The sequence below is a fragment of the Taudactylus pleione genome, unplaced genomic scaffold (genome assembly GCF_031769625.1).
Source record: "Taudactylus pleione unplaced genomic scaffold, aTauple2 ptg000707l, whole genome shotgun sequence".
Taxonomy (NCBI): domain Eukaryota; kingdom Metazoa; phylum Chordata; class Amphibia; order Anura; family Myobatrachidae; genus Taudactylus; species Taudactylus pleione.
In genome coordinates this window covers 17,924,957-17,949,254 of record NW_028285109.1, presented here as the reverse complement: position 1 = coordinate 17,949,254, position 24,298 = coordinate 17,924,957, and the positions used below count along the sequence as shown (strand labels likewise).

The window sequence follows — 24,298 nt, the reverse complement described above, 5'->3', positions numbered from 1 at the left end:
AGGATGGAGGAGCAGCAAAAGGCCATACAAGCCTATACATCCACCTATGACATAGGCAAAGGAGGGGGTATGCACCTGACTCAAGCGCAGTGGAGAATGATTTCCGTGTTGTGCAAGGTTCTCCAGCCCTTCGAACTTGCCACACGTGAAGTCAGTTCAGACACTGCCAGCTTGAGTCAGGTCATTCCCCTCATCAGGCTTTTGCAGAAGCAGCTGGAGAAAGTGAAGGAGGAGCTAAGACGGAGCGATTCCGCTCGGCATGTGGGACTTGTGGATGAAGCCCTTCATTCGCTTTGCCAGGATTCCAGGGTGGTCAATCTGTTGAAATCAGACCACTACATTTTGGCCACCGTGCTCGATCCTAGGTTTAAAGCCTATGTGGTGTCTCTCTTTCCGGCCGACACAAGCCTGCAGAGGTGCAAAGACCTGCTGGTGAACACACTGTCAGCTGAAGCGGAACGTGACACGTCAACGGCTCCTTCTTCATTTTCTCCCGCAACTGGGGCTGCCAGGAAAAAACTTAGGTATCCTAAGCAACCCGCTGGTGGTGATGCAGGGCAGGCAGGACCAAGTTTGGACATCTGGTCCGGACTGAAGGACCTGGCAACAATTTCTGACATGTCTACTGTCACTGCATATGATACTGTCACCATTGACAGAATGGTGGAGGATTACATCGGTGACAGCATCCAAGTAGGCATGTCAGACAGTCCATACCTGTACTGGCAGGAAAAAGAGGCAATTTGGAGGCCCCTGTACAAACTGGCTCTATTTTACCTGAGTTGCCCCCACTCCAGTGTGTACTCCGAAAGAGTGTTTAGTGCAGCCGGGAACCTTGTCAGCGAAAGGCGTAGGAGGTTGCTTCCACAGAATGTGGAGAAGATGATGTTCATCAAAATGAATTATCAGCTCTTCCAGGGAGACCAGCCTCCAGAAGGTACAGAGGGACCTGTGGTGGTGGATTCAAGTGGGGACGAGTTAATACTTTGTGAGGATGAGGATGTACACACTGAAGAGGGTGAGGAATTGGTGGATGAGGAGGATGAGGATGACATCTTGCCTCCGTAGAGCCAGTTTGTGCAGGGACACATTAATTGCCAGCTTGTTTTGTGGGGGCCCAAACTAACCAATCATTTCAGCCACAGTTGTGTGGCAGACCCTGGCGCTGAAATGATTGATTTGTTAAAGTGTGCATGTCCTGTTTATACAACATAAGGGTGGGTGGGAGGGCCCAAGGACAATTCCATCTTGCACCTCTTTTTTTTCTTTGCATTATGTACAGTTTGGGGCCTAGTTTTTCTAACTGCCATCCTGTCTGCCACTGCAGTGTCACTCCTAGATGGGTCACGTGTTTGTGCCGCCCACTCGTGTCGCTTAGCATAGTCATCCAGCTACCTCGGTGCAACCTTTTGGACATAAAAACACTATTGTGAGGTGTTCAGAATAAACTGGAAATGAGTGGAAATTAAGGTTATTGAGGTTAATAATAGCATAGGAGCAGAAAAACCTACAAATTCTGTGATTTTAGCTGTTTTTATGCTTTTTTTCAAAAAAATACAGATCCAAAACACAAAACCCAGAACCCAAAACACGGAAGGGTGGTTTTGGCAAAACCAATCCAGATCCAAAACACGAAGAAAGATCCAGATCCAAAACCAAAACACAAAACACGAAAAGTGGCCGGTGCACACCCCTACTATATACCAAATTTGACAAACAATGAAGCATGCGCATTGACTGTGGGAGATTCAAACTGTTATTAGAACCCATCTCCTGGCAAAACAACACTGGTAAATTTGCGTGAAAATATTAGTTTTCACATTGCGAATTTACGCAAAAAATATTTATCACATCTTCATTAAAAATTAGGATTCTGATAAATAAGCCTCTTAGTCTGTTTATCAATAAAGCAGCTATTATCACGCTATTTAATGAGTATCGAAACTATAATAATGAGTAAAGGCTAACACTGATTCTCCAGGTGATTCTTATACATGAGGCAATAAGTCACCTTGCACATATGCAGGTAGAGCTTAAAGCCCAGATTTAGACTTCTGGTTCCACTAATGTGGAAAATAAATGGAAATATATGATATATTTCAAAATATATGTATTTTTTAAATGAGTTTAGTCTGTGTTCCCCAACCTAAGACATTGATAATAGAATAGATATTGCTGTTGTAAAAATAATTTTTTTTCTAGGAGCCTTTTCCACTGAGCTACTACCCGGGTTGACACAGCAATAACCCGGATATTTTAGCCAGTGGAAAAGGGCTATTAATGTAAAACCACTATCCAGGACAATACAAAGATTAAGCACATGTTCTGTGCTTTGTAGTTCTGAACCCCCAAGCATAAGTCTAGTTGGTTGGCTATGCTGCAGTCCTGTCCTATGATGGTGAGCTCCTATCATAAGGACCTTTGATTAATCAGGATTCAGTTACAGCCAACTGACGCTCATCCACTCCTGGAGCTCAGCTAGACAGCCATTTAAGGTTGTTGTCTTAATACTGAGGGCTCTATTTATTAACATTATTTTTACTAAAATAAAGTGAAAAAGGGTGTTTTCACACCCTTTTCACATTATTTTAGTTTCACCTGTAGTTATTACAGGGCAATTGGAGTAGAATTAGTAAAATTCTACTCCAACCCCTAAGTATCACTTATTTTTAGTAAAGCAGATCGCATTTCCCATAATTGTAATGGGAAATGTGATCCGACCATAGTTACTAAAAATAAATTGTAAAAAAATACCGGGGGAAGCCCTGTGATAATAACGCCACCTGGAGATGGCGTTATCCAGGGTCTCCCCCGGATACCGGGCTCCCTCTCGGGGAGAGCAGAGGCGGGAGCCGGTACCAGTAATCAGCTGTGTGGTCTAAATAGACTGCAAGCTGATTGCTGTAAAAAAAATAAAATAAATTGAAACATTTTTTTTTTTACTTACCTGAATCCAGGGACCGGTGATCGGGCCTCCGGTGATGGCTCCTCTCCGGTCAGCTGGTCTCCCACAGTGCACTGCTGCCCGGTCATCAGGTGATCGGGCCCCAGTGCAGTATGGGAGATCACCTGATCGTGAAGCCCTGAGAAGATCACCGGAGGCCAGGAGGATGCAGGTAAGTGTAATGAAGGGAGGGGGGGTGGAGTGGGAGGGGGGGTCACGGGGGTCCGCGATCGCGGGGGGCAGGGCTTTGCGTCAGTGGGGGTAGCAGCGACGGTGGGTCGGCGCATGCGCGGGCTCTTAGTCGCGGTATTTTTTCCGAAAATACCGCGACTAGAGTGCGGATGGGATCCGCAGGGACAGAGCTTTATCGCAAGCTCTGTCCCTGCAAGGGATTTATAGTAAATCCCTGTGATATTGCCTGAATTCGCAATGCGAATTCACTCGGTAATATCACACTACAATCCGCATTCAATATGCGGATTGTAGTAAATAGAGCCCTGAGTGAGAACCCAATAGCTTTCCTAGCCACTATGTATGCTGCATGATTGTGAGAGTAAAGGATATGTGTGGATATAGGGCCTGATTCAGACCCGCTCGTGAGCGGGTCGATGTTAGGCCACTGCGCAAGCGCACGCCGGAGCCGGCTCCGACGTGCGCATGCGCGAGACCCGGCTAGCGACGGGCGCTTCGTAGCTCCGGGTCTCGCACCAAAAGGGGGCGGCTGTATATTTTGATCGACAGCTCACACTGTTTTGGAGGCGTGGCATGGGGGTGGCTTCACAAACGGAGGCCGTTTGTGGGCGGCCCCACTGACATCACCAGTGATGTCAGTGGGAGAGCTTCCGGCTCTATTAGACCCAGTAGCTCTCTGGGGCTTGCGGCCACGAGACCCAACCACAAGGGTCTCGTCGCAAGCCCGATGGTCGCGATGGTCTTGACCATCGCGACCATCATCCTGGCCGCTCGCAATAGCTGTGGGTGGTCACCCACAGCAATGCAAGCAGCCAGGAGGCCGCTCCCAAAAAAAAAAACGCCCTGATTCAGAGCGAGCGCTCTTTCAGAGCGTCCCGCTCTGAATCAGGGCCATAGTTTCAAGTCGTAACTTGTTATTGTTGTGAAAAAAAAAGCAGTACTTTTTTTTCTTTTAAGTAGTAATATAGGAGGAGTGAGCAATGTACATTCCTAGCTTAAGCAGGTGTGTTTGCCCGAACCCTTGCTGCATTTTGCCTGCATAACAAAGTTGTCAATGAAGAGTGTACACATTGGGTATTGACAGCAATTGTGGTACATTGTTATTTAGATGAGGTAATTATTTGTTTTACCTTGTATAATGCTGATGCCGAGGCAGATCCAACAGCAAGAGCCACTCCGATGATCGAGTCACCATGGAAACCGTCTGCATACGCCATCATGACGATCCCTGTGATTGCCATTATTGTAGCAACTATCTGTGCCAAAATAAAAAGGAGTGAACACATCTTTACTGCCTCTCATGGGAAAAATTCTGACATCACATAGCATGCTGATATACACAGACCTGGAATTAATTGCCCATAGTAAGCTAATCCCCAGTACTATCATTTTCCTGAAACAGATGAAGACAGATATAAAGCTGCTGTATGAATAGTCAGGCTTCTCTTCATATGTGTGCCAGTCCAATGCAATAGGCATGAGCTAGGTGGCACAGTGAAAAGTATTTAAAAACAAGTTCTACCAGCATCAATCAATGGGAATCATTTACTAAGAGCACCTAGGGCCTCATTCTGAGCAGTGCACTGCTGATCGCAGATTCCCGAATATGCGAGTGTGCAGAATTGATCCTGCATAGTCGCATGCAGACCCTTGGATGCCTCTGTCTGATTTACAGACAGAGGCATTTAAGGGGCAGTGCGGGGGCGGGTCAGCTGGCATTCCTGGAAATGGGGGCGTGTCCACCCCATATTCTGGAAGTGGCCAGCCCAGGATCTACGTTGATCAACGCAGTGTCCTGGGCTCTCAAGCCGGCCAGTCTGAGCAAGCTGAGGCTTACTCAGCTTGCTGGAGGCCTGGCGCCATGGTGATTCCAGCCTGCAACCTCTGTCGCAGTGCTGGGATTGCAAATGCAGAAGGCCGGCAAGATTAGAAGTTTTTGCGGGCGGGGGCGGAGCCCCGCGAGCACGTCTTTTTGGCCCGCCCCCGCTACACACTGCCGATATTACAGGCAGTGTGAAGCGGGGGGTGGTGCCAAAATGATGCGAATCGCGTCACCGCCCCCCCTTCACTGCCGGGAGACTTGCGGTGGGACAGGAGGGTCGGCGGTGGGACAGGGGGGGTCAGCGGCAGCCGGGAGACTTGCCTGCCATCCCGCGAGGTCAGGAGCGGCACCCGATTTTCGGGCATGCAACCAGCAAAAGACATGGACCATATGGAATAGATTTCTGGACTGCACAACCTGACTATATATATAATGGGAGGTGCTACCTGATGAGACTAATTGCAGGCACAGAAACAGACAAAAGCTCAGGTGCGCAACTCCAAATTATGAATAATATATATAAATGCAATAAAATTTTGCAATCAATAGAGGTTTTTAGCATAATCATGGCCAAGGTTATGGGCCTACCCACCATATCCAGGTAACCTCTTTCGGGTAGGTCCCTAACATACTAAGGTTCAAATCCAGAGAGCGCAGGACCCCCCAAAACCGGCCCAGCTAAGCCGCCCCAGGGCACCACCATAGTAAGAAAAGTGCAGTGTAAAGAGATAGTTAAGCGCAGCTGCAGCTACATATAAAGAATGAAAATAAAAAAGTGAAGTACGTATATATTAGACACAGTGAAGGGTTAAAATGTATTATAAAGGAAAATGTGTTATAATGTAGTGCCCTGAGACATCTCAACCAACACAATCCAGGGGGACCCACGTCCCAAAAATGAACCAAAATTACACTACACTATATAACTTGTAGGACTTACCTAGAATTGTGCCTAATAAAGTGTGCATATACATTACCATACTACATGCTTTTAAATCAATAAGGAAGGGTGCTAGTCCAGTATGAGGGCGTCTCCTTTCCCTCAGATGTGCAATAAAGCACATTAAATGGAGTATATGGAAAAGATTTCTGGACTGCACAACCTGACTATATATATATATAATGGGAGGTGCTACATGATGAGACTAATTGCAGGCACAGAAACAGACAAAATCTCAGGTGCACAACTCCAAATTATTAATAATATATATAAATGCAATAAAATTTTGCAATCAATAGAGGTTTTTAGCATAATCATGGCCAAGGTTATGGGCCTACCCACCATATCCAGGTAACCTCTTTCGGGTAGGTCCCTAACATACTAAGGTTCAAATCCAGAGAGCGCAGGACCCCCCAAAACCGGCCCAGCTAAGGCGCCCCAGGGCACCGCCATAGTAAGAAAAGTGCAGTGTAAAGAGATAGTTAGGAGCAGCTTAACTAACCTTAGTATGTTAGGGACCTACCCGAAAAAGAAATGGACCAGGCTGTAACCAACTCAGAATCAGGCACGCGATTTACACACCGTAACACCTCGGTTTGCATCAATATTGCAGAAATGCATTTTACCTATTCTAGAAATTACAATCGCTATTAGCAATGAAATGTGAAAGGAGCTTTTTGCAACTCCCCTTTAGGGTGAATGCTATCACTATGAGATCCAAGGTGGTCATCTGGACTACCACGCTTTAGGTGGCACCTAAAACACTGTTTATGCACATTCAAGTTAATTTATTACAAACAGCGCATTACATCCTCAAATAGCACATGTCACACACAGCAGTGATCACAATTTGATTTAAATAAAAATGTGTTTTTGTTAATTAAAACATTTTTTTAAAAAGTGTTTAAGGCCGGGGTGTTCTAAATGGAATATGCAATAAAAACCCTGTTTTCAAGGTTTCACCGCATTTTCTACAGTATATGTACTATTAGGTGGCCGTCGGGGCTCCGATGTGGAGGGTAGTGTCAGCTTTTGCTGGCGTTACCCTATAGAAGCCTATGGACTTCTAGCACATCGCGCTGGTATGAGGGATCTGATCAGATCCCTCCAATCATGTCCCGCGCATGCGCAGATGGACACCCGGGTCATAAGCCCGGAAGTGAGGGGTGCAGCACTAATCGCAAAGGACAGCTCTTATCGGAAGAGCTGTCCTTTGCGGTACTGATTGCATATGTTAGTACATATGCAATCAGTAGGGATGCGATGTCTAGCGGGTTGTACTGCACAGTGTTAGTACATCCCACCCTAAATAAGTTAAAAACATTAATTTTAACGCACAATGTGACCAACAACTTCGAACATTCATACATAAATCATAATTTCAAAAGCACAATTCAGGGTTATGTACTCAGAAAATGTTTGGGGCCTTTAAACCTGTGAACTCTGCTCACATTTTTGAATAATCTTTAAAGAGGTTATTAAATCAGATTTGGCGCAAGATGAAGCATGTGCTATCCTTGGCAAGTGCAAAGTATGAAAAGATTATGACCAAAAAAGGGTTAATAAACATCTCTTTTTATGTAAATATTCTAATACATTATTCATAATATAAGAGAATAATATTGAACACATCACAAGATCCGTTTGCATTGAAGTCTTGAGCTTTAACACCCCGGAGTTATTCAATTAGAAGCCCTGGAAAATCTGCGGCTAATGTGCATTTGTTAACCCATATATTCCAGGATAAGTACCCGAAGCTACAGATTAATGTATTTGCCGTGGCTGCTATAAGGGCAGAAAGTCCTACTTAACGCAGATTTTTGTTTGAGCTTCATGAGGACAGAACAGTAATCCACATTTAGTGCAGCCTGTGGGCTTATTGCAGGCTATAATTGAATGGCCCCGGGCACTGCATTGCGGATAATCCTCACTTAGAGGATAGTTAAACTCGGCCCTTATACTACTGATATTACTAAATTAGAATATACAGATGCTCCTCACTTAACGACCTACGCGATTATCGACCTCTCGGACTTAAGACCCCAGTCCGACCACCTGGAAACAAGTCAACCACTAACTAATATATAAAGGTACATCCTAGGACACCACCCTGCCATGAGAGGGGGCTTGGCTGTAGCATGGGACACACACAACACAAGATCCTGGCTGCCGCGAGGCAGGAGGTGTGCCTTTGGCACAGAAAGAATGGATGGGGACGTGGCTTGCTCTCGGAGGAGGCAGGGCACACACAGGCGTGTGTCTCTTTCTGCCCAGGCTCTGCTGATTCCCGGCGGCAGTGCGGCTATTCGCTTAACGAGTGATTCGTCATATCTGCGGAACTCGGACGTTAAGTGAGGAGCATTTGTATTTAATTTGTATAAACACAAGAGAAAAATCTGGTCATATTCCTGAGTTTAATACTGTTATATTACCAGTTATACCAACCTAAAGTTGTCAATAATTTAAGAGACAGTGGAGTAGATGTATTATAGCGGCACTTAACGTGCCGCTATAACGCTTCCCGCATCGCCTCTTTACCGAGGTGAAGCAGGAAGCACTACCGATGAGATGTATAAACATCTCATCGGCCGGAGAGGGGGAGCATTAACTCTCCCCTCCGGCGCTACCCGCTAGAGACAGAAGCGCATCAGTCTAGTGCTGATGCGCTGTGTCTCTCTCCCGGCCGGCTCCACTGAGCATGCGCGGGATCTCGCAAGTATCGCGAGATCCCCGCGTGGAGCCCTGGAGCCGGCAGCCGCTGTCCCTGCTGTGGGGATAGGCTAACGCCAGGCTGTAGCTGTCGATAACGACAGCTACAGCCGGCCGAACGGTCATGCATTATGACCGTTCGTACATGGCCCTGCCGTTGGCGCTGCTATTTTATAGACAGCAGCGCCGATAATGACAGGGGCGCACAGCGCCCCTGTCATTTACCGCCCAGACCCTCGATCATACATCGGGGAGAAGCGGTATCAGCGCACATAACGTGCGCTGATACCGTTTCTGGGCTTCGTACATCTCCCCCATTGGAGGAAGGGGGTGTCTCCAGAACTGAGAAGAGCAAAACTGTTGTGAATAGTTATGCAAATTTAGCTTTCCTGTGAAACAAGTTCCATTGCTTCAGTCTTCAAGTTTCACTGTTGCTTCCACTTATATGTCTATGGGGTAGATGTATTATAGCGGCACTTAACGTGCCGCTATAACGCTTCCCGCTTCGTCCTCTTTACCGAGGCGAAGCAGGAAGCACTACCGATGAGATGTATAAACAGCATTAACTCCCCCCTCCGGCGCTACTCGCTAGAGACAGCAGCGCATCAACCTAGTGCTGATGCGCTGTGTCTCTCTTCCGGCCGGCTCCACTGAGCATGCGCGGGATCTCGCAAGTATCGCGAGATCCCCGCGTGGAGCACTGGAGCTGGCAGCCGCCGCAGCAGGGACAGCGCTGTCCCTGCTGTGGGGATAGGCCAACGCCAGGCTGTAGCTGTGGATAACGACAGCTACAGCCGGCCGAACGGTCATGCGTTATGACCGTTCGTACATGGCCCTGCCGTTGGCGCTGCTATCTTATAGATAGCAGCGCCGATAATGACAGGGGCGCACAGTGAAAATGTGAAAAAACCCTTTATGTTGTCACCTAAATTCCATGTACAACACCTCAACTTTGCAGTACATTAGATTTAAGCATTGGTCTGAAGTTAATGAGGGAGACATTTTCTGGCAGACATCTACAAAGATCGAGGTCGATGGTTGTGCCATATCTCAGCAGGGTGGCTGACAAATGTACTGCAGAGGGGAAAACATACTGCAGGGGGTAAAACGCCTGTGCTGCTAGTCTATTATGTGCATCTGTTGTCAGATCAGAGCTGATCTCAGGCGCATTTCCTAATCATAAATTGGAAAACATTGCATGGCATGACTGGAAGTTTTCAAATGCCAGTTGGGACTGTGGAAGACATGTGTGGGAATCACTTGCAGAAAACTGGAGAGATGGCATACCTGTCAGATGCTCTTTGTAGGACCTAACAAAACCTACACATTGCCTTATACAGAAGAGATACTAATAATAAATATATTTATAAATGTTCACATACTTTTGCAGAGCTGTTTGTCCCTAATATCCAGGTCATGTCCCAGGTTTTAAAAATGTGTCCCTGACCACTAGCATCCCTGAAATTTACCCTATTTTCTAATAATGACCAACTGTACAATAAAATTATTATTTTTTTCCAACAAAATTTTTTTATTGAAGCATAATAAACATATGACAGGAAGTCAAGCATAAGCACATACATTTGTAGATAAAATGTTTTACAGAGGAATAACCATTGTCCATTATGTAGACTCAGTTAGTTATCAACGTTTATTTTTATTTTTTTACAATGGTAAACAAATAAAATAAAATATAATAAAATGAGATAAAACAAAATAGTGCGAGTCGGAGTCTTTAACACCAACTCCCATATCCAAATTATGTAGCATTAAGGGAAATCGGGGGGTCTTGTTCACTAACATGTGTCTCATACCAAAGTGTATGTCTGAAACATTTCCATACCTGGTCTTTAATTGACTGAGGCAATGTGTCTATGTAACTTTCCCAGGTTTCAAAAAACTTCTCTGTGAATTTTTCTTTTTGTAGCGAGGCTCCCAACCATTCCATTCGGAAAATGTTAATAAGTTTTCCCAAGAATAAGGCTAATGTAGGAGCATTGGGTTGCAGCCATATTTGTAAAATACATTTTTTTGCTACTGCCGATAGAATAATTAGTAGTTTTCTAACCCCTTGTGCCATTCTAGTGCCCATAGGCATAATACCGAATATTGCCCATTCAGGTGTTAGGGGTAAATAACTCACTAAGTGTCTTGTAATATAATTCCCTATCAGGGTCCAAAATCTCCGTATTATTGGGCATTCCCATAGACAATGCATCAACTCAGCCCTCTGCGCTCCACAGCGAAGACATGCAGAATTTTCCAACAGTCTCATGGCATGTCTGCGATGGGGAGATAAGTATGTTCTATGTAGTATGTTCATGAAAAGTTCTGTGTATGATGTTGCTGGCACCAATTTGATGAATAATTCAAAGGATCATATTATTGTTTCTGTAGTTAGAGAAGGGAAGTACTCCCTCCTTTGCACCAGACCAGTTTTCTGGGTATCGTATTGTATGGGGGTGTGTAAGAATGAATAATGCACTGAGATGGCCTTATACAGGGGGTTTTCTCCCATTAACAGATCATCTAGTCGATTACTATGATCATCTGGAGAGAGTTTCCTAGAAAGATTGGCCACATAGTGCTGCGCTTGTAGGTACGCCAGGGGTGAAGGTACAAGTATTGGGTATTTTTCTATCGCATGTGCAAATGTCAGCGGCTTTCTTAAATTACAATCTATGAATTGCCGAACTGAAGTAAGTCCCTGTCTGTGCCACATAGTGAAAGGTTGTCCCGCTACCCCATTTTGAAAATTCGGATTGCGTGTGAGCGGGAGATGCAGTGATAAATATGGATTTAGTGAGTATTTGTGGCGTAATATATGCCACGTTCTTCTAATGGACATCAATAAGGGATTAGCTTTTATTGTCGCAGGTATTTCATCGTCGTGTAGATGTAAAAAGGGGATGATGCCAATATTCTCTAGGAAGGCCCCTTCCAACCTGGTATTTGCATATTGATCTTTAGTGTGTATCCAGTCTCTCAAGTAACGTAGATGAGCGGCATGACTATATGCACTAATATTGGGTAGATTGATGCCACCATTAGACCTGAGTTGTTGAAGTTTTATCAGTCCAATTCTTGCTCTCCTACCATTCCAAATAAATGTGCGCATTATCTTCTCAACCTCTATTGTGTCTTTTTTAGTTAATAAAATAGGGAGTGACTGAAGAGGGTATAAAATTCTAGGGGACAGAATCATTTTGACCAAGTTTGCTCGGCCTAAGTATGAAATATTGAGGTGTCGCCATTTCTCAGTGTCCTCCCTAATACTGCGTAAGATGCTCCTAATGTTAATCTTATATAAATTATCAAGGTATTTGGGCAATTGTATTCCTAGATATGAGATTGATTTAGTCGTCCACTCAATGGGGATCTCCCTAAACCAGGCTGGGCGTGCAAATCCTTTTTTTAAATATAGTGCTGTAGATTTCTCAAAGTTAACTTCAAACCCTGAAACTGATCCTATTTCTTTTATACGTGTCATCAACGGTCCAAGAGTCCTCCTCGGATTTGATATGAACAAAAGAACATCGTCTGCAAAAGCAGATATTTTTACGGTTTCTGCGCCAATCCCTATTCCCTCAAACTGTGACCAATTTTGTAAGATCCTAAGCATAGGATCTAATGTTAAATTAAAAAGCAGAGGGGAAAGTGGGCAACCCTGTCTTGTTCCTCTGGTTATAGTAAGGCCCTCTCCCACATATCCATTTACCAATAATGAGGTAGTCGGGAGGGTGTAAAAGTATTTTATTAGGGATTGAAAAGTCAATCCAAATCCTCGCCTATCCAGTATCTCATGAAGATAGGGCCATGAGACCATGTCAAACGCTTTAGTGGCGTCAAGGCTTAAAAGCATGGTTGAGGAGTCAGGATGAAGATTAGCCGCCATTACAGCTGCAATAGCTGAGCGAATACCCCGTACTGAGTGTCTGCCTTTAGTGAAACCTAATTGGTGAGTTGTAAACAAGGAGTTGGAGAATGTCGATAAACGATCTGCTAATATTTTGGCCAGTATTTTAAAGTCAATATTAAGTAGAATAATAGGACGATACGATGAAGGTAGAGATAAATCCTTATTTGGTTTCGGGATTAGGGAAGTGAGCGTTTGATTGAAACTGGGGTAGTGGGGGGTGTCCGTTTGTATTTTGTCGTATAGAGCACGCAGTGTCGGTATCATGTCATGTTGTAGAATTTTATAGTATTCAATTGAGTATCCATCAGGGCCTGGGGATTTATTAAGGTGCATAGAAACTATAACTCTGGTGATTTCTTCTTCAGTAATATTATCTTCCAGCATCTCCCGTTGTAAAGGAGTGAGACATGGAAGTGCTGCCTCGTCCAGTATTTTGGACATTAGAGTGGGGTCGCCCGGAGTGGCCGTATAGATTTGCATAAAATATTCCTGAAGTTTCTGGCCTCTATCTGAGGTTTTAGTGAGCAAGGTTTGCGTTTGAGGATCCTGTAGTGCAGTTATGTGGTGTCGTTTCTTGAAACTTTTTGTCATATTTGCAAGTAAGGTACCAGTTTTGTTACCCCACCGAAAATATTTTTGTTTAGTGTAATCCAGCTTCAGCTGGGCTTGAGCTAATAAGAAACTGTCTAGCATTTTCTTTGAGTCCATATATATGACGTGGTTTTCTGTAGTAAGGTTTCTAATGTATTCCGCCAAGTCGGATTGCATGGCGTGTTGTAGATTATTATATTGAGTCCGAATATGTTTATTTCTTTTAGCAACATATGAGAGAATATGTCCCCGCATAACTACTTTAGAGGTTTCCCAGAACAAGACAGGGTTATCCCAATGTTCTAAATTGTCATCCATAAATTCCGACCATTTTAACTTTAAAAAATTTTTAAACTGTTCAGAATGATAAAGATATGATGGGAAACGCCAAAAAAAGGGGCGCTTGTGAGTCGATTGTGATTGAAGAGTCACTGATACCGGAGCGTGGTCGGATACTAAAATGTCTCCTAGTGAAGTTGATACAATTTCCGAGAAATGTTGTGGAGAGAAGGACGTAATCTATACGCGAGAAGGACCCATGAACCGCCGAGTGAAACGTGTATGATTTGTCAGTGGTGTTGAGAAATCTCCATGGGTCTATTAAGGAATGTTCGGTCAGTAGTTGTGGTATATGGGTCCATTGGGGAGCTGATGGGTTAGCTGGTATTGGATATTTATCTATATAAGGGTCTGCGACCGTGTTTAAATCACCACCTAGTATCAGATTATAATTGTTCCTGCTATGCAAGAGCTGGGTTATAGATTGATAGAAAGCATATAGGTCAGTATTAGGTGCATATAGATTGAGTAGCGTGTATTTAGCTTCATAAATTTGTACATCTGATAAAATATAGCAACCTTCACTATGCAAAACAGAGTCTAAAACAGTATAAGGTAAATGTCTAGCAAAAACAATGGCGACACCGCGAGATTTGGAATGGTAGGAAGCCGAAAAACATTCTCCAAGCCAACGGTCACGTAAAGTGGAATCTTCCCCGGCTTTCCAATGTGTCTCTTGTATATAAATTATATCTGGTTTTAATTTTTTAAGGGATGTTAGAACTCTTTTGCGTTTGATTGGGGTGTTTAAACCTCCAACATTCCAGGAGGTTATATTAATAGTTTGGGATATTTGGGCATTGGAATGATTTGGCGTTGACACAGGTGTTGTCATCTCATCATTTTAAACAAAAATGTTGTAAAAACATAATGCTTATAAATAATAAGGCTCCCCCCCGTCCCAGCCTTCGGGGAGAGTCCGAAAGAGATCTAGTGTAGGACGACCCGGGCTCACACTACATAAAATCGATGTGCTTACATAAAATACCAGTAGCAGAATATGCTTCAATAATTTTTCAAATATTTTCCCATCCAAAGCAATATCATACCAAGTCTGGGTATATTTCCCAGAAATTGGTGGAATCGTATACTCAAATATCGGTAAGTAATAATAATTAAAAAAAAACAGTAAAACCATAGAGATAAAATAACATACTCTATCTCTACCGCGCAACAATGCTAAACAGTAAACCATTACAAATAGAAAATTTGGTTTGTTAAATATTTCTAGCCGAAATAATTCAGTTCCTGGGTGAGGAGCTTAAACGTGAGTGCTGAGGTGAGCCTCTAGGAGAATTACCTGTGATAAAATGATTACGTGCCATTTCTGGGTCGTCGAAGACAAGTGTTTGTCCATTCTCAGTAACCCTCAGTTTGGGTACAATAGAGCAAATCTTTTGTTATTATCTACCAAAAATTTACAGACTGGGGAGAACTCTTTACGTTTCTGTGCCACTGCTACAGAGAAATCTTGGAAAATAAGAATCCGGTGTTCATCTATCACCAGATTTCTTTGGCGTTTGAAGGTTGACAGAATTTTCTCTTTGGCACGGTAATCTAAAAATTTAGCTATAACCATATCATTTTGCAACTCAAGGGCAGAAATCAAAGTTTTGTCTAGATAATCGAATAATGCTTTGACTTGCTCTGGGATGCCTATAAAGCGCAAATTATTGCGTCTATGGCGGTTCTCCAAGTCATCCACTTTCTCAAGCAGCGACTTGTGAGATACCGCATAGGAGCTATGTGATGTTTGCAAAGAATGTAAGTTGTCTTCTATATCACTAGTCCTCTGTTCTACGGCATCTAATCTATTAGTGTGTTCACTTAATCTAGAGAGAGCCGTATCAAAAGAGGATTGTAGTTTATCTAATCTTTTATCAAGCCTAGGGACAAGTTGGTCAAACTTGTCTTCCATTTTTGGCAAGAATTGGTGACATTTTTTGTCAATCATAGGCATAAGTGCTCAAAATTTTTCATCAATCTTAGGCATAATCACGTTTAGAAGTATAGTCGCCATATCTGGGCTAGTAGGCCCAGGGTCACCTTTCCCTGATTCCGGATGCTCAGCAGAATGGGCCCCAGTGGGCGAGGGTGGTGACGTGCCTGATTTTGCAGGGGTTTTGTTAGGTTTACCCATATTGCGGGAGGAGCATCTTGGTGGTAATGGGGGCAGAGGCTTAGAAACAAATCTATCCATACATTGTATTTGAAATAGAAAAAAAGAAAAAAAAAGAAATATCAACCTGCAGTAGTGACGCTATTCTCTGCAATCACCTATAGAGGCGCAGATATTATAAAATACAGATTGCTACAGTATTTGGGGAACAGATTGCAATTATAGATATTCTCCAAAAGATGGCGTTATACTCTATTAACTCAATCCATCTATGAACTTTGATATGTAGAACCCACGAAGTGAACCAAATGCAATATTATGTGAAGAAGAGCAGAAAGAGAAATCAATAATTGGTTAAGAAAAATTAGGATTCAAGGTAATATTGAGCAGGTGTATCAATAAAGTTAGACATGGGATAGCATTTTCTCACCACCACAATAAACACTCTAGTATGGGTAAGAGAAGTTAGTCCAGCAGCCACCGCTATCCGCGATATCAAAGCTCTCCCCCGGATAAGTAGTTAAGTTGGGATTCTGGAGTAAGGAGCAGTGTTGTAGGCCAGCGGACTGAAGCCGGATCCCCGTTCAGCATGCGAATCAACAGCAGCCGGAGTCTCCCCAGGTACAGCCACCGCTGAATTCGCGTAGCTAGAGGTTGCTGGGGGAGCGGAGGGCCGCGCAGAAAGCAGGCATCAGTAGAATCTCCCTACTCCTGCCACACACAGCTACAGTGACAGGCGCCGGAGGTATGCAGCGCAGGAGACAGTCAGGCAGGAGGGCAAACCGGAAGGCCGCCGACCAAGGGAGCACAGCAGGAGGGGGCACCGGTCCGGACCGCTGAGGGAGGAGGCCACACACCAGAGAGACCCATACGGCAGCCACCCCGATCCTGCTTAGAAGGCGCGGGAGTCAGGAGCCGATTGTGAGCGGGCGGGGGAGCCGGTGATGGGCAAGCGGCAGGAGCCGACGGTGGGCGGTCGGGGGGAGCCGGTGACGGGCAAGCGGCAGGAGCCGATGGTGGGCGGGTGGGGGGAGCCGGTGATGGGCAGGGGGCAGGTGTCAATAGTGCACAGACAGCAGGAGCCGGTGGTGGGTGGGCGTCAGGAGCCAGCAGAGGACACGGCAGCTCCAGCGGAACCCGGGGGGAAGCAATCCAGGTCATTACCACCTCTAGTAGAAGGGCGTTGCACAATCCACCGAGGCAGCGTCAGCGGGGTCCCCAGAGCAAGTCCAGCAGACAGACCAGTCATGATCCGGAGTGCAGCGGCAGGGCAGCGAGTGTCAGCACAGAGCTATCCCCAGAGGACCAAGCCGTCGGAAGACCCAGGTAAGTCAGGGAAGTGACCGGTGTGTGTTAAGGATGCGCAGGGCACACTTCAGGTGCAAGAGTCGGGGCAGTCCACTGATCCTGAGCACCGCTGGGAGTCGTTCATTCAGTGTCAGGTCCAAATATTATTGTACGGGAAGGACAGAGTGTTATAAGGCAGCGAGAGGGAGACAGCCCTAAGCAGGAGCCCTCACATCCCACGCCAATATTATCGCGCCATTTTGCAGGCCAATTAAGTACACGGCCAGATTCCGGTGTATAGTAAAGTCCACATAGGCAGTAATTATCTCTTGTCACTCCTCTCAACTCGAGGAATAAGATAGGGTGGAAGATGAGATCCTAGGAGCCCCAAATTAGGAGGATGTGAGTCGATTCCATCAGCCTCTTGCAGGAGGGTGTCTAAAAAGCGGCCATGCTAGATGCCCCGCCCACCGGAAACCCTAAAATTATTATTTATGAAAACAAAATATTTAACACACTCTCACCCGATTCCCTAGTACCTATTGGTAGGGGCCACACAAGTTGTACAATCACTTTCGCTTTTCAGTAGATTTCCTCCTCTCTTTGGGGCCTATTCATAAGGACATTTTCCTTAATTACCGTTATTTTAGTATTCCTGAAGATACTTTAACAAAGGAGATATCACTGATATCTCCTGGTTAAGTTCCCCTGCGTTAATTTCCACACTCCCCATACATTAGTACATTAGTATGGGGATATGGAAAATATGGAAATTATGCTATTCATCAAATTCCGAAAATTATGGTCTCTCTTCTGGCCCCGGTGGCTGTTCTGGCACATGTTCTCCAGGCAGAACACGATAAAGTTTAGGAAAAATAAAGTGTTCTGCCTGGAGAACACAGTGTCAGAACAGCAGCCAGGGCCGATGGCAGCTGCAGCGGGCAGGTAAGTCGGGGACGGGGGGAGGTAAGCTGAGGGATTGGGGGACAGACACAGAATTACCGCAGCTGTAGGCAATGTAACGGCGCATGCGCAGCGCAGATTACAGCTGTGGTAAGTTAGAGCAGGCAGGGATAACCATCTATTTCCTGAAAATCTGTTATCGCAAAAATGACAGCTTCTCGAAATAGATAGTTATGGAGAGGAGGAATGATGAATTCCACCGATAATTAGGTAGAACTCCATGTGAGTTCTAAACCTAATTATCTCCATCGTTGTTTTAGTTATGCTGAATAGGCCCCTTTGGACTCTACTCATCATCACTTAATGTCTACAAAAGCAGGTGAAAATGAACATTTTCACCTGTAATTGTAGAAATTAGGTTTACGCCGGGCCATTCATCAAAAAGGTAATGCAGGAGATATCACAGATACAGTATCTCCTACTTACCTTTCTCTCCCGGAATGGCCCGTGGCCCCATACACTAGTATCACATATATCTCCTACTTACCTTTCTCTCCCAGAGTAGCCCGCTGTCCCCATACACTAGTATGGGGACAGAATTCATCAAGCTCCGAAAATACAATATTTGAGATGGTAAGTGCTCCCGCAACCCCAGGTCGTGAAGAGGGATCCTTTCAGATCCGTCCATCCCTATACGGCTCCTTACACCGGACGCCGGGGCTCTTGTGCGGATGCGTGACATGTAGGTCACGCATGTGCACTAGTGTCACTACTCCAAAAAGAGAAGTGAAAAGATTCACTGCTCTGAAAGTTCCATCAAGTAGGAATGTTCATAATTAATATGATGAATAGAGCCCTCTATTCTTATTAACATTCACACCATGTCTGTTCCCTCCCCTAGCTAACACCTCTTATCTACAGTATACTCAGACAATCCCTCCTCCTGCCCTGAACACACAATTAATTTTTCAGGGGGCTGAAGTATAAAAACACTTAATGAATCCCTTATAGCATATGGTTTAAAATTATTTCTGTCTAAGCACGTTAGTTAACAATTTCCAAATTTCGTACCCCTCCATCACTCCACCCATTCATCTATATACACTTAATAAAACTCCACTGCAGATGTGCAATTTAAAGGAATGTAATGTCTGAAGTAATATAAATAGTTATTTGCCAAGAGTATGTTGGTGTATATGCAAAAATCACAGTTGAACCCAGGTAATTTGAAAAACACTTTAAAAACTAATATATGGTATCCACGACTAATAGATAGAAGGGTTTCCTTGTGTAACATCCAATTGGGTTAAGGCAGCAGTTCTCAGTTCATCAGTTTAACAAATTAACTATGTGAGAGATTAAATGGTGTAAGCTAAAGGTTAGCTGTAGGTTGTGTGCGGTGCAAGTGGTTAGTGTGTAAATAACACTAGTGATGAATTCTCACTGAGTAAAGTCACAAGTTTACTCGAACTGAAGACTTTAACAAGTTTTAGGATACTATTGGGGGGATTTATCAAAGCTTGGAGACAGATAAAGTACCAATCAATCAGCTCCTGTCATTTTGCAGGTTGTGTTTGAAAAATGACAGGAGCTGATTGGTTGGTACTTTATCTCTCTTCACTTTATCTCTTTCCAAGCTTTCATAAATTTCCTCTTTAGAAAGAGTTGGGTCAACTCTAAGGATTATCCTCTCCCTTAGTTCAATGCATCTCATCACAAAATCACACCTGCTGGGTGAGTTACTCAAATTGAGCAAGCTCTCCTTGTGTGACTCTGCCACTCAGAGGCTAGAGATATTTGGGTCACTGTTATGGATCAAGCGGAAATAGATTTTGGCACCCGTTAGTGGATATCCATCTCAGCTCACTCATTTCCCCCCCTCATAGAGCCCTTCATCACAACACCTCCCATCAAGCCCCTCACATCCCCCCTCATCACACTCTCTCACAGCTTCCCTCATCACACTTCCTCACAGCTTTCCTCATCACAGCCCCTCTTAGCCCCCTCATCCCCCTCATCACAGCCCCCCTCATCACAGCCCCTCATAGACCCCCTCATCCCCTAACAGCACCCCTCATCACAGCCCCCTCCATCACAGCCCCCTCATCCCCCTCATCACAGACCCTAACAGACCCCTTCATCACAGCCCTCCTCATCCCCCTCACAGCACCCCTCATAACAGCTCCCTCATCCCCCTCATCACTGCTCCTCTCATCATAGACCCTCACAGACCCCCTCATAACAGCCCCTTACAGCCCCCCTCAACACAGTCCCTTACAGCCCCCCTCATTACAACAACCCTCATCACAGCCCCTCACAAACCCCCTCATCACAGCCCTCGTCATCCCCTTCATCACAGCCCCTCACGGACCCCCTCATCACAGCCCTCCTCATCCCCCTCACAGCCCCCTCATCACTGCTCCTCTCATCACAGACCCTCACAGACCCCCTCATCACAGCCCCTTACAGCTCCCCTCATCACAGCCCCTTACAGCCCCCCTCATCATAGCAACCCTCATCACAGCCCCTCACAAACCCCCTCATCACAGCCCTCCTCATCCCCCTCATCACAGCCCCCTCCATCACAGCCCCCACACCCCCCTCATCACTGCTCCTTTCATCACAGACCCCCTCATCACAGCCCTCCTCATCCACCTCATCATTGCTCCTCTCATCATAGACCCTTACAGCCCCCCTCATCACAGCAACCCATCACAGCCCTCCTCATCCCCCTCATCACAGCCCCCTCCATCACAGCCCCCACACCCCCCTCATCACTGCTCCTCTCATCACAGACCCCCTCATCACAGCCCTCCTCATCCACCTCATCATTGCTCCTCTCATCACAGACCCTTACAGCCCCCCTCATCACAGCCCCTCAAGGCAACCCTCATCACAGCCCCTTACAGCCCCCCTCATCATAGCAACCCTCATCACAGCCCCTCACAAACCCCCTCAACACAGCCCTCCTCATCCCCCTCATCACAGCCCCCTCCATCACAGCCCCCACACCCCCCTCATCACTGCTCCTCTCATCACAGACCCCCTCATCACAGCCCTCCTCATCCACCTCATCATTGCTCCTCTCATCACAGACCATTACAGCCCCCCTCATCACAGCAACCCTCATCACAGCCCCTCAAGGCACCCCTCATCACAGACCCTCACAGACCCCTCATCACAGACCCTTACAGCAACCCTCATTACAGACACTCACAGCTCCCCTCATCCCCCTCATCACAGCATCTCACAGACCCCCTCTCATCACAGCCCCTCACAGCAACCCTCATCACAGCCCCTCACAGCCCCCTCCATCACAGCCCCTCTCATCCCCCTCATCACTGCCCTTCCATCATAACCCCCCATCACAGCCCCTCACAGACCCCCTCATCACAGCCCCTCACAGACACCCTCATCACAGCCCCTTACAGCAACCCTCATCACAGCCCCTCTCATCTCTCATCGCAGCCCCTCACAGCACCCCTCATTACGGCCCCTCTCATCCCCATCAGAGCATTCAGTTTAAATGGCACAGAGCCATAATTAGACTTTTTGGTTCCCTGGGCCAGAAAGAGCATTGGCAATCCCCCCCCCCATTTTTCAAATAAGAACATAGGTAACAGTGCCACTGCCTGGCCCTGAACACACACACACATACACACAAAAAAGAAAAAGTTTTTAATTTGTTTATCAAATTACAATCACTTTACTCTGTAAGTCACACATCGTTTATATTATTTACACCAGGGATGGGGAACCTCCTGCCTGGGGGATGTATAAGGCCCTCGGAATCATGTGGTCTGGCCCTCTGAGCTTTTTTCTGCTAGCCTCATCTAGTTAACAGGGTTCCTAGAATGGCACACTACAGCCAGAATATGTGCAGCAGTGCCACCTGGAGTGTCCTTAGGATGCTTCAGATGGTCACACCGCTGCCCTTACACTTACAGCTCCCCTGAGCTTCCTCAGGATTCTCCGGGCATTGGTGTAATCACTGGCAATTGTTGCCCTGCACCGTGCCCGCGAATAATGTTATATATATCAAAATGGCCTTTGCAGAAAAAAGGTTCCCCACCCCTGATTTACACACAGTGGCACGACACCTACTGAGCGTTATGATAACACAGTGTCATTGCCTGGTCCTGAACACACAGAACTTTTATTAAAAAAAGTTTTTTTTTTGTTTTTTTTTTATCAAATCACAACCACTTATTTATTTATTTTATTTATTAACAGTTGCTTCTATAGCGCAGCATATTCCATTGCGCTTTACAATTGGAAACATTTATAGAACAAAACAGGGTAATAACAGACAGACATAGAGGTAAGAGGGCCCTGCTTGCAAGCTTACAATCTATAGGGAAATAGGCATTGATACACAAGGATAGGTGCTATATATATTGCAATTTGGTCCAGCCAGAATGCAGAGTTTCTTGGTGGGCTGCATGATCCAGTCACACAGGAATGTCGGCCAAATGTCAGGGGTATGTGAAGGAAAGACAATATGTGAGGTTATGTGTGGACTGTGAGAGGGGATGTAATAAGACATGGAAGCTATGAAGGTTATGTGGTCAGTTCTGGAATCTGATAAGCTTGTCTGAAGAGGTGAGTTTTCAGGGAACGCTTGAAGGATTGAAGACTAGAGGTAAGTCTTATTGTGCGTGGTAAGGCATTCCATAGAGTGGGTGCAGCCCGAAGAAAGTCCTGTAACCGTAAATGGGAGCAAGTAACGCGAGGGGATGAGAAACGCAGATCTTGTGCTGAGCGGAGAGGTCGGGTTGGGAGATATTTTGAGATGAGTGAAAAGATGTATGTTGGTGTAATTCGGTTAATGGCCTTATGTGTAAGTAACAGTATTTTGTATTGAAAACGGTAGAAAACAGGCAACCAATGGAGGGACTGAAAGAGAGGGGCAGCAGACGATGAACGTTTGGCAAGGAAGATAAGCCTCGCAGCTGCATTCATAATGGATTGTAAGGGCGATAGCCTGTTTTTGGGAAGACCAGTAAGGAGACTATTGAAATAGTCAATGCGGGAAATAATGAGTGCATGGATTAGAGTTTTTGCAGTGTCTTGTGTGAGATATGGTCGAATTTTGTATATGTTTTTTAGATGTATGTAACATGATTTTGAGACAGATTGAATGTGGGGAACAAAGGACAGTTCAGAATCAAGGATGACACCAAGGCAGCGAGCTTGTGGGGTGGGGTGGATTGTTGAGTTATCAACAGTGATAAAGAGATCAGATTGGTAACTGTTATTGGCCAGTAGAAATATAATTAATTATGTTTTAGAAATATTAAGTTTCAGGTGGCGAGATGACATCCATGATGAAATGGCAGAAATACATTCAGTGACACGGACCAATACAGATGGTGATAAATCTGGAGAGGATAGGTAGATTTGAGTATCATCCGCATACAGATGGTACTGAAATCCAAAAGAGCGGATTAGTTTGCCAAGAGAAGTGGTATAGATTGAGAATAGCAAAGGACCTAAGACAGAGCCTTACGGTACTCCAACTGATAGAGGTAGCGAATAGGAGGCAGAATCAGAAAAATTAACAGAAAAAGAGCAATCAGATAGGTAGGAAGAGAACCAAGAAAGAGCTATGTCCTTAAAACCTAGGGATTGTAATGTTTGTTCAAGAAGAGAGTGGTCAACAGTGTCAAAAGCAGCAGAGAGATCTAGAAGAATTAGGAGTGAGTAATGGCCTTTAGCCTTGGCAGTGACCAGATCATTTACTACATTAGTCAGTGCTGTCTCTGTGGAGTGCTGGGAACGAAAGCCAGACTGAAGTGGGTCCAATAAATTGTGGGTGTTAAGAAAGTGTGTGAGGCGGGTGTAGACAAGTCTCTCCAGTAGCTTGGAGGGGCATGGGAGCTGGGAGATAGGACGGTAATTTGAGAGAGTGTTAGGGTCAGAATTTAGTTTTTTCAGAATGGGAGTAATCACTGCATGCTTGAACAGTGATGGAAAGATGCCAGTAGAAAGAGAGAGATTACAGATTTTAGTTAGGGTTGGGATGAGCAGAGGAGACAGAGCTTTACTAATTTGTGGGTATAGGATCTAGAGGAGAGGTAATAGAGTAGGAGGATGAGAAGAGTGTAGATACTTCATCTTCGTTTGTGGGGTCAAATGAAGAGAATGTGCCAGAGGGTTCATGTAGGGAATTGACTAGGTCACTAGCTGAGGAAGAGAATAACAATTCATTTCGGATATTATCAATCTTGTCCTTGAAATAGGAGGCAAGATCTTGTGCACAGATAGTAGCAGGTGGCTTGGGTGAGGGAGGGGTAAGAAGCAGTTTAAATGTATTAAAAAGTCGCTTGGGGTTAGAGGCTTAAGCAGAGATAAGACATTGGAAATATGTTTGCTTGGCAGTGTCCAGAGCAGTACGATAAGAGTTGTAGATAGACTTATATGTGAGGAAGTCACGTGGAGTGCGAGACTTTCGCCACTGATGTTCTACTTTACGTGAGAGTTTTTGTAGATGCCTTGTTAAGTTAGAATGCCACGGTTGACGTCTAAGTCTA

At 45.2% G+C, this 24,298-nt stretch overlaps 1 protein-coding gene across 3 annotated transcripts in view; it reads right to left on the bottom strand.

Annotated features, from left to right (window-relative positions):
• Positions 1-4,236: 4,236 nt before the first annotated feature.
• The window catches only part of SLC35F4 (solute carrier family 35 member F4), a 372,785-nt gene continuing 352,723 nt past the window's right edge, over positions 4,237-24,298 (bottom strand). For all 3 annotated transcript variants that reach the window (XM_088456541.1, XM_088456543.1, XM_088456542.1), the window contains one exon: positions 4,237-4,392. In XM_088456541.1, coding sequence (XP_088312667.1) covers positions 4,237-4,392 — 156 coding nt within the window. The remainder of the gene's footprint in view (positions 4,393-24,298) is intronic.